Raw genomic sequence first — 11,483 nt, 5'->3', positions numbered from 1 at the left:
ATATATATATATATATATATATATATCTCCACTCTTTTCCCATATAGGTCATTACAGAGTATTGAGAAGGGTTCCTGGACTATACAGTAGGTCCTTATTAGTTATCCATTTTATGTATAATATTGTGTATATGAATGCTGAAATTTTAAATTATCTCGAAAATATCTGTGTTTGACAATCTTTCCATTCAGCCTTCCTCAAGATCCCTCCAATTTTAATATTCTATGAGCCTCATAGTGTTATACTGCTAAAGATTTCACAGCAGTCTGAAACTGGAAGGGAACTAATAAGGAATTAAAAGCAAACAGAAAAGAATATGATAAAATACTCAAATAGGCATATAAGTACATTTTCACCCTATAGGCATACCTACTTGGAAGGCAAAAATATAATCCTTATAATGCTTTTCAGCATGGAATCAGAGCAAGGGGAGTTGGTAGGATAGTCTTGGAAGCTTCTCTCATTAAGCCACTTTACCTAGGTTCATCCAGTTCCTGATAGCGAAGACCTGCTGCACATCCCAGAAAATGAAACCGATAGGCAGGGACATCTGCTTCTGTGTACATTGGTGGAATTCTACTTTAAAATCTGGATACTATTCTTTCTCCCATTCTCCACAGTTTAAAAATATAGCAAATGAAATTTGCTAAAAGAATAGCAATTTATTAATTACTTCCTGAAACTTAAGATGGTATTTTGACTATGCTCATTAGATTTACACTAGGTTGAACAAAGAATTTTTAAATGACAATTTCCCACAGATTTATCACAGACAAAATCCATGAAGTTGTTTTGTTTTCTTTGTTGTAAACCTGAACTTAAGGGAACAGGAAAGTAGTGTTGATAACTATTTCATGAAGACCAAGAAGTACTCAGCACGAAGCAATAGAGCTTTTGCTAATCTTTCAACAAAATTCTACTCTTCCTCACTGCAACAGTGGAGATTTCTCCTTAGACACTATGGATTTAGGTGCATAAAGATTATGCTACTTTGATTTTGATAGTTTGAATTTGTTCATTCAAAGCTGCAAAATAGTCTTAAACCATGAATGTATTTACATCTCAACAAAGCACACTTTGCTGATTGGTTAATTCATGTTTCATAGATAAAATGGTGATCATATCTATTTACACATTTAAACACCACTGTAAGTTTATTTTTGTCGAAACTTTTTTCGATAGAAGGCCTAGGAGGATTACATACCAAGCCTAATTTGAATATCTGCCAAATCTGGGGAATTCAGAGCAGCATTAGTCTTCTAAATCTCATCAATACAAGATAAATAGGAGTTTTGATCTCTCAGAATTGCTATGCAATAATCCTAACCACAAAGACAGGCTGTAACAATTATAAGAGAGAAAATGCAAAGTCCAGGGAAGATACCTAACTGAGAGAACTAAGTTCAAATCCTTAACAAGGTTGGCTATTTATTAGCTATATGACATTGGAAGAGTTGCTAATCCTCTCTGGAATGTAGTTTCTTTAATATGTAAAATGAAGATGTTAATAGATACTGCTTTTGTAAGGATTAATAATGGGATATATAGCAGACATTTAAAAAATGTTAGCTCCTACTTCTGCTCTTTCCTTAGGTTCTAGGCCAGTCTAGACCTTTTTTGACTGTGAGGGAATAAAAAACAGAATGTATGTCTGTTCAAAATAAGATAAATGTTTTATATCTTAATCCTCAACTCAGTAAAATAGGTGTATATAAGTGAAACAAAATTTTCACAAAATAGTACTTGTGAAAATGTACTATGTCATGCACTGTGTATTTTTTTTCTTCTGAATTCTACTTTATTTCATTAAAAGGTAATAGTCTTTGGAAAACATTCCTCTAGGCCACTTTAAGTGAGCCTACTGTCTACAGTTATAAATAAAAACATCTTGTTTCAGGATGAGAGGTAAACTTTCCATCACCATACTCTCTTTTCTGGGTTTAAGGCTACACTTGGATATGACCATCATATGCTACCAAATCATTGCTATTTGAGAGGTATTAGCACTGAATCTAGAAGTAGCTTCTTGGCCAGGCAACCAGCCAGGTGTTAAATGCAGATAGGAAGACTAGAAAACTATCTCTAGAACTTGATAGTGAAGTACTCTAACTTTCGATGAAAGGACCCTTATAAATGAATAATAGTACTAACGTGCTGAAAATATCATATACCAGTATAGTATCCAGTAATATGAGACCTCTATTAACTTTGCTAAAGGTAGTTCAGACATATTCTTTGAGAAGTTTTACAGCCAACAATTAGATTTGAGGAGGTAGGTTCCTTAACAATCTGCAGTCTTATGAAGCATAACAGCTTTGTGTATGTAGTCCTGATTACATAGCAAAAAGAAAATATTTGTGGTTTTTATTATGTTCCTTATTGGAATAAATAGTTCATTTAGGGAAAGATAAACGTTCCAAGACTGTAATATATAGTTTTCAAAATGTCTCTGTTTAAAATATATTACTTTGGGATGTATTAGTATATCTTTAGAAGGGGACAGAGAATGAGTCCTTTGAAAATCTAATCATACCATGATCATGTCACTCCTTAGCTCCAAACCTTCCTATTTTAATCACAATAAAAGCTAAAGTCCTTATAATAGCCTACAGGGTCTGGCCCCAATCACTTCTTCCTCACCCCACCTGCACCCCTTTACCTGCCTTCAACTCCCACTGCTCTCCAACCATCTCATTCCACCGCAGTCACACTACTTCCCCAATATACCAGGCTCCCTCCCTTAACTTTCTTCAGTTCTTTGCTCAACTATCACCTTCTCAGCGAGGCCTTCCCTGACCACCCTCTTTAAGATATTGCATCAAATTCTCCCCCTTCCCCTAACACACACGACCACTTTCCAGCCTGTCCTTGCTTTACTTTTCTCCATAGCATTTGTAGAGATGTACTACATATTTATTACTTATTTTCTGTCTCCCATTAGAATGAAAGCACCATGAGGGTAGGAGTGTTTGTCAGTTTTTGTGCACTATTGTACCCCAGAACTTAGAACAGTGTTCGGCACTCAGGAAATAAATAAGCTTTGATGAATGAATGAAAGGATGAATGAATGAATTGTAACTACAATTAGCATAATGGTTTCAGTTCTTCAAAGTGTCTTTCTTATTTATTCCACAGGTAGAAATTATTTACACGACTATCACTATTGTTAATCTTAAGATAGGCAATGTACCGCAGAAAGAATATTATATATACAGCTTTAAAGTTTCTGAGTTCCTATTCCTTCAGTTTGGGGGAAGTGAAAGCTAAAACAAGGGGTTCTGTCGTGATGCTAATGGCTGCGGTGTTGAAGGGCGGCTGGGGATTTCGTTTCTAGGGAGGGGTTACAGGTGAAAGTCTTACCACGTGGCTCATGGAATCCAAAGTATTGTACCTGCGGCTGCTTGATTCTTGGAGTCCAGACCTAGCCTGGTTTGGTAAGCAGCAAGGGAAGAAAACCGCCAGATACTTTCTTGAACGATCTCCTGATGCAACTGTGTTTACAGCCTTCCCGGCAGCACCCAGGGGGAACCTTAGGGCCAGGAGACTCACAGCCTTTATTTGGCTCTCAGTCCCTGGGCTCTGGGAAGCAGCGAGGTGGGCTGAGGGCCCTCTCCCCTTCCCGTGGCGGCCGCCGGGCCGCACGCCCACGCGACAGGTGAGGCGCGGCGGAGCGCCAACTACACAACCGCGGGGCCAGACGCCCGTTTTCTGCGCCGCAGGCGGCCGCGAGCTGGCGGAGGAGTCTCCCGGCGGCGGCGAGAGCCCTTGCAGACGGACGCCCGGTAGGCGGGAACTCTTCCCGCACGGGGGCGCTGCCACCTGCCCGGAGGAGGAGCCAGAGCGGGACCTAGCTTTTTGCGGCTCCCGACGCACGAGAGTGGGGAGAACCCACCCTGATCATGAAGGGCTGCAGAGGCATCGAGAACCCGGCTTTCGTCGCCTCCAGTCCAGACAGCCCGCGCCGTTTGTGTCCATCGCCCTCTTCCGTCGAGGTCTCTGTCTTGTCCACCAATCCGCTGAGAGAGGGTTCGCAGCCGCAGGAGCCTCAGGAGCCCCAGAAGTCCCCGGAGCCACCTCTTTCTTCAGTAACTCCTCCTGGCTCCCAGGAGCGGTCCGGGCCAGAGTCACTGTCAGAGTATGAGGAGGGGCCCTGCGGGTGGGGCAACTTCCAACCCCAGTGTCTCCAGTGCTGCAACACGCCCCAGGGCTTTCTGTTTCACTACTGCCTTTTGGCCCTCACGCAAGGTAAGGTCCAGAGCCGGCTCGAGAGGGCGGTGGGCCTGCGCGGGGCGAGGGTGGCGCGGAGGGCCGGTGGGGAGGAGAGGGCAGATGCGCCGCGAGCCCGAGGGGTCGACGCGCCGAGCTAGGTGGCCCCAGGCTTGGGACTTGGAAACGCTCGCACCGACGTCAACCAATGAGGTTCAGGCATCTACATTTTAGCTTCTCTTTTATGGAAACATTTAAAACTGGCCATGCAAGCTTTTTCTCTTTAGTGTGCTACCTCAGTCTAGAAGATTCGATTCCTACAAAGAAGATGAGTGGAGCCTTCCTTCGGGAACCTTTTGCTGGGGGCTGGGGCGGGGGAGATCCACTGTACGTTACAAAAACATACATTTTGCTAAATCCCCTTATTAAAAGGATTTTTTTTTTACGTTGTTTCTGGAAGAGAAGAATTAATAACTTTGCAGTTGAGGTAGGGTGGTTCTTGAAGGAGAAACTTGCTGAAAATATATGGTATCGGTTAGATCTAGGCATTCGTGTTTTGTGAGTATAGTTTGAGTGTATTGGATGCACACGTGGGGCCCAGTGAGTAAATCCGCAAAGGCTTCAGGCGTTGTTAACTGGTAAGGTTGTTTGTTCAAGGATCTCTTTTATATTCTCTTGGGAGTTACTGATAAAGTCCAGGTTTATACCCTCAGGAGTCTGCAATCTAAGCTTGATTTGGAGGAGTGAGTAGTAGGGCAGAGGGACTATGACTCTCCTGAAAGAAAGCATACAGGGAATGAAAGAAATGGGAAGTTACACTAAGGCGACAAATTAAGGAGGGGGGCATTAAAGTGTAGCATCTTCAAGGACATGCTGATGGTTAGCTAGAATTTGATAGTATGTAGATATTTTTTGGTCACTTGAGTCATAGTTTCAAAATATTTTGTAAAGAGGCAATCAAGGACTGACTGAAAGAAATCTAATCCAAAAAAAAAAATGGGGGGAGGAGGTGGGTTGAAATTGCTCTTTTTTAAGATTAACAGAAGACTATATCTAAATATATTCTTCCTGTTCTTATTCCTGCTCCACTGTCTTAAAGCAACTCAGTGACCCTTGCACAGGTTAGGTGCTGAGTAAATATTTGTTGATTGTGAGTCTGAAGCTCTTCTACTAGGGACAGTTTTGTGCTAAAGAGTTACTTCTTTAGCACCTTTCTTGTCCCCAGCAAAGTTGGCCTTCTCTCAACATCTTGATCTCAGTTGTCCAAAATCAGTGATTGTGAAGCATCTTAGTGTCAAGGGAATGCAAAGTTCAAAGAAATTGGGCACAAGTAAAAAATTCCTTGTTTTGTGTATTATCTTAAACGTATTCTGAAATTTCAGTATTATTCCAGAATATATCATTTTACATTTAATATAAAATATTGTTTAAAATTATTGAATATAATTGAAATTCTTAGAGAAATGTGTCAAGTTTAGCCTGGAGCTACTCTACCTAGAAATCTCTAATTTCAGAAGCATAATCTGAGATGAAAGTGACCCAGTAAGTTCTTATTTGGGTTTAAGTCTGAATGACTGAAAACATTATTATTGTGTTTTTCAAACAAGATCCTTGGGAAGATCATTTCCATGATATAGTAATAGGTGATTAATTGGTAAAAAGACCCAAAACTTGTAAAGTGAGTTTACTTAACCCAGCACTTCTCAAAGATAAACAGGATTTCTCTTAGCACTTAATTTCCTAATGTACCTCATAGCTTCATGCATTTACAATAGACATAGTATGCAATGTTTCATGAAATTTCTTTTTTTTTAAAAGCAAAGTTCTTGGAACTTGTGTAGCATAGAATTCACATTGGGATCATAGGCTTAAAGTGCTATATTTCCACAAGAGTTTGCAAATTTGCTTTCTTAGAAAATTTTTTACCATAAAAACAGTGAGTTCTAATGACTGACTTTTAATCAGTATGGCAAGGAAAGTTGATTTTAGATAGGAAATTTTCAAATTCTCAGACAACCTTATCTCCTTATAAATGTGTCATTCCTAGGTACCTTAGAAATTTTTTCTTAAAACATTAAGAATTATAAATTGGCTTATAGATTTATTAAACTGGCATAAAAGTAAAAATCATGTTAGGACTTGTAAAGCTTATACAAATTTTCTTGAAATACATTCCTAGTTACAGTCTTGATAAAGCAAAATTTGAAGAGATTATAGAGGTCATGACTTGGATATACTCTTTCTATTAATTAATTAATGAAAACAATTCATGGCAGCCTCTTAAGTAAAAGGAATAATCAGTTAAAAACTTTGTAATTTGATCAGATGCTTTTTATTTTCACTTTATAGTAATATTTAAACTTCTGTATATTTAATCTATATCCAAACATTTTCGTTGTGAGTCAAAATTGGATTTTCAGCTTTTCCTTGTTTATCTTGTACTCCTTCATCATGGTTATAATGAGCAGATGAAGTATAATGTTTTTTTATTTTTCTTTTTTCTGTTACTTTGCCTTTTATTTAGAATGCCAGTGGTGAAAATAAGACTTTCAGTTTGTTATTTTTGCTCCAGGAACTTTTAAATGATAACTTTAAAGAGTGCTAGAAGAAAATAGAGGTTTGAGAACTCAATTTCACCTTTCTTAAGACTAAGTCAAGGATCTCATGTTATAAATATGTTTAAAGATTGAGTAATTTGAGCAGTTTTAGTATTTGACTTCTCAATCACCTCTACATTTTGTACTCTTCCAAGCGAGGTCCATGGGACTATGCTACACCTGGAACTCTCTAGCAAACCAGCCTCATGAGACTTTACCGGTCTTTTTGTCATTTAAAGAAAAATGAAGTTAGTTATAATTCAGTATGTGAGAAGCATCAATTTTATTTAACATCTGAAAATTCACAAGTGTATAATTTAAAAGCGAGCTGATTTGTAGAGGAAATATGTTTGGCTTGCTTAGCTTTGAAACTTGGAGATTTTTAAAATTGGTACATTTAAAAATATCAAAAGAAACAAACAATCAAATTTTAGTATGTCGTTAATAATCATAATCTATATGGTAAAGTTGTAATAATGCACTTAAATTTCCTCTTCTCTCTTTTAGGTATGGTGGTAAATGGCCTAGTAAATATTAGCATTTCCACTATTGAGAAGCGCTATGAATTGAAGAGTTCCCTGACAGGCTTGATATCATCAAGCTATGATATCGCATTCTGTTTGTTGTCTTTATTTGTATCATTCATTGGTGAAAGAGGACACAAACCAAGATGGCTTGCATTTGCATCCTTTATGTTAGGATTGGGAGCACTTGTATATTCACTGCCAAAATTTTTTAGTGGAAAATACCAATTTGGGTCCCTTTTTGAAGGTAAGTTTCTGTTGTGTTTTGCTTATTTTAACAAGTAGTATGAAACTATGTTATACTGCAACTCTATATTGCAGCTCACTTGTATGGGTAAATAGGGTAAGGGCTAGTCTCTTCCACTGCTTACTGCTTTGTTATGATGTGAATTGTGTTAGGAGATTCCTGAGACAGATTGAGCATTATTCATCCCTTCAGTGGTTCTCCAAGTTTTTAATCCTCTAATACTCATTCCCCATATTATACACAATCTTCCTCAGAAAAGACATGACTTGTTTTGGTTTGCAGGTGGTGTGACTTCACTGGGGTTCTAAGATCTAGTTTTTCCCTTAATGGTTTTATTTGCTGTGCCTATAGCTCTGCACCCTGGACATGTTGACTCCTGATTTGAGAAAGAGAGGTAAAACTTGTAGGAGTGGGGCTTTTCCTGAGAACTGAAACTAGCTTTATTTTTGACTCTAGTTTAGAGACACAGAAATTCATGAGTTACCTAAAGTGTTGCTCTGGTCAGTACATTATTTAAAGGCTCAGAAAGGAAGTTTGATTATTTATATTTCTTCCCTTTTTTTTCTCCAAATAATCCTTTTTAATGGAAAAACAATTATGGTAGAGCCCAAGAAATGTGCTAATGAAAGTAGACCTTAACGTTTTTTGTCCTTCCTGAGATTTTTAATAGCAAGTATTGAAATAAAATCAGAGGGCTACAAAATCTGAAGTTTTGATAGGTTTGGTAAGTGAAGAAAAGGCTTATAGTAAGAAGAAAGGAGAACTGGGGCCTCCTGCACAATAGGCATTATTTTTAAAAAGTTAAGATTGTTATATTTGTATTAATTTTGAAAATTCATATTAAAGTGTTAACATTTCCCAAAATCTATTTCCCAATTATAGAATGACAACAAATGGGAAAATATTTTCAATAACAAAGTATATATCTTGCAGTGTTTTAGGGGCGCACTTATTTAGAAAGCAGACTTCATTTTGGAAATAAAAATAGAATATGCAAGCATATGGACCAAGAGAGGATGTTTTAAAAATGTGATAGAGTTTGGAATGAATTGGATAAGGTGAATGTGTTATCAGTAGAAAGAACAGTTACTAGATTCTAGTATATTAACTAAGATTCCACAGGATTTTATCAGGCCAACTTCACATATTTTCTCTGGGGGTAGATTTGGGGAAAACACATGTAGACTGTAGTATAATACCTTTGAAATCCTAATTTCAAAGAGGAAAGGAAAAAGCTAATTTTAGTCTGTCACACAAGAAATACGAAACTGATTCTATGATAGCAAAAATATTATTGTGTCTATAGTATTTAGGTGTTGATCTTTCTTTGTACTGAATCTAATCCCTCATTTTTCCAGTTGATCAGATGCCCTGTTTGTTCTTAAAGTATACAGACTTTGTTAAAAAAATCTTTGACTCTCTAAACTAAAACATAAACACCTAGTACAGTGCAAAAGCCTGATTTGTCCTCAGCCGTCTTCTTAGCTTCTTCTCTTGCCATACATATGTTGAGTTGCAGCCAGTCTGAATAATTTATATTTACTAAAGAGAAATGGCCACAAATTAAGGTGTGTTTGTGGCCAGAGATGAAGCCAAGAAGGTTGCTGAAGCCAGGTTATAAACTTTTAGTACATTATTGTATATTGTGCAAGTTTTCACCAAATTCATATTGATATTTTTCATTATTTTAGTTGAGGTAGATTAGGTAGAGGAATTGGCTGATCTGTAAAAGTTTTACTCTAAGACTCATAATTTAAATAATAGTTTATCTGTGGCAAATAAAAGCAAAAACTCAGGTTGCCCTTACATTATTCTGCCATTCCTATGAGGAATATTTATTGATATGGACTGTACCTGATGCTGAAATAATAGCAGTGAAACTGTTTCATGCCCTCAGGATTTTATATACTAGTGGGAGGAAATACAAAATAAACAAACAAGATAACTGAAGATTGAGGTGAGTGTATAACAGAACAAGTAGTGTGAAGTAATAGTGTACAAAAGGGAAAATTTGTGGGCAAGGAAAGGCTATTGTGATTGAAAACTGGTTTATGAGGACCCAGCCAAGGAAGATGATATCCAGGCAGGAGAAAAAATGATCACGGGCTTTGGAGCAGGAAACAGCTTGGCTGGTTTTAGGAATTGTCAGTTTTGGCCAGCATGATCAAAGCGAGAGAGAATGTGGCATGAGATGAATTTGAGAGTCAGGTAGACCCCAGTGTGAGGCATTTGGATTTTCCTTCAAGTGCAATGGGAATTCATGAGAGAGTTTTACACAGGGAAGTACATAATCTTATTTATGTTTTTAATTGATCATTTGGCTTCTATTGTTCTGAGGGACAAGAGTAGATGGGAGGAAATCACCCAGGAGGTTTTTATTGTAGTTCAGGTGAGCAATAAGGGTGGTTGGGATGGGGTTGGTAGCAGTAAAGATCTAGAGGAGTGATTGATTTTCAGTGTATTTTATTTTTTATTTTTTAATGTTTATTTATTTATTGTTTTTCTTATTAGTCATCCATTTTATACACATCAGTGTATACATATCAATCCCAATCTCCCAATTCAGCACACCACCACACCACCACCCCCCTCGGTGGCCATATGTTTGTTCTCTATATCTGTGTCTCAATTTCTGCCCTGCAAACCGGTTCATCTGTACCATTTTCTAGCTTCCACATATATGCGTTAATGTACGATATTTGATTTTCTTCTTCTGACATACTTCACTCTGTACGACAGTCTCTAGATCCATCCACGTCTCTACAAATGACCCAATTTCGTTCCTTTTTATGGCTGAGTAATATTCCATTGTATATATGTACCTTCCTTGCATCCCTGGGATAAATCCCACTTGATCATGGTGTATAATCCTTTTAATGTGTTGTTGTATTCTGTTTGCTAGTATTTTGTTGAGGATTTTTGCGTCTATATTCATCAGTGATATTGGTCTGTAATTTTCTTTTTTTGTAGTATCTTTTTCTGGTTTTGGTATCAGGGTGATGGTGGCCTCATAGCATGAGTTTGTGAGTTTTCCTTCCTCTGCAAGTTTTTGGAAGAGTTTGAGAAAGATGGGTGTTAGCTCTTTTCTGAATGTTCAATAGAATTCGCCTGTGAAGCCATCTGGTCCTGGCCTTTTGTTTGTTGGAAGATTTTTAATCACAGTTTCAATTTCATTACTTTTGATGGGTGTTGTCATATTTTCTATTTCTTCCTGGTTCAGTCTTGGAAGGTTATACCTTTCTAAGAATTTGTCCATTTCTTCCAGGTTGTCCATTTTATTGGCATAGAGTTGCTTGTAGTAGTCTCTTAGGATGCTCTGTATTTCTGCGGTGTCTGTTGTAACTTCTCCTTTTTCATTCCTAATTGTATTGATTTGGGTTCTCTCGCTCTTTTTCTTGATGAGTCTGGCTAATGGTTTATCAATTTTGTTTATCTTCTCAATGAACCAGCTTTTAGTTTTATTGATCTTTGCTATTGTTTTCTTTGTTTCTTTTTCATTTATTTCTGCTCTGATCTTTATGATTTCTTTCCTTCTGTCAACTTTGGGTTTCAGTGTATTTTAAAGGAAAAAGAGATGGGTCTTTCTAATGGATTGATTGTGAAGAAGGGGTGACTCCTTCATATTTGGTTTGACCAACTGGAGCCATTTACTCTAAATTGGAAGACTGGGTTAGAACAGAATTGGGAGTGGAAATCAAGAATTCAGGTTTGGACTTAAGTATGAACTGCATACTATATATCCAATGTTGTGATGTGTATTTTTGGACATGTATGTTTATGTAAATGTGCAAGTTGTTCTTTAGTCTTCATTCCTTTAAATGAAAATACTGGTTTGAAGGGCTTCCTCATTCTAATTTTTGATAGATAATGTCACACTGACTTTTAGGAAGGGATATACCAGTTACTCTC

At 37.5% G+C, this 11,483-nt stretch overlaps 1 protein-coding gene across 2 annotated transcripts in view; it reads left to right on the top strand.

The window, feature by feature from the left end:
• The first annotated feature begins 3,786 nt into the window (after nucleotides 1-3,786).
• Nucleotides 3,787-11,483, top strand: part of SLCO4C1 (solute carrier organic anion transporter family member 4C1) — a 60,268-nt gene continuing 52,571 nt past the window's right edge. The window contains exons 1-2 of one of the 2 annotated variants that reach the window (XM_024739703.1): nucleotides 3,787-4,245; nucleotides 7,311-7,574. In XM_024739703.1, coding sequence (XP_024595471.1) covers nucleotides 3,900-4,245; nucleotides 7,311-7,574 — 610 coding nt within the window. In that variant the 5' untranslated portion in view covers nucleotides 3,787-3,899. The remainder of the gene's footprint in view (nucleotides 4,246-7,310; nucleotides 7,575-11,483) is intronic. The other variant, XM_024739704.1, reaches the window with a different exon arrangement.

Source organism: Neophocaena asiaeorientalis, unplaced genomic scaffold (assembly GCF_003031525.2).
Source record: "Neophocaena asiaeorientalis asiaeorientalis breed wild unplaced genomic scaffold, Neophocaena_asiaeorientalis_V1.1 scaffold146, whole genome shotgun sequence".
Classification (NCBI taxonomy): domain Eukaryota; kingdom Metazoa; phylum Chordata; class Mammalia; order Artiodactyla; family Phocoenidae; genus Neophocaena; species Neophocaena asiaeorientalis.
Note: the sequence above shows the minus strand (reverse complement) of the source record. Positions and strands in the feature narration are given on the sequence as shown.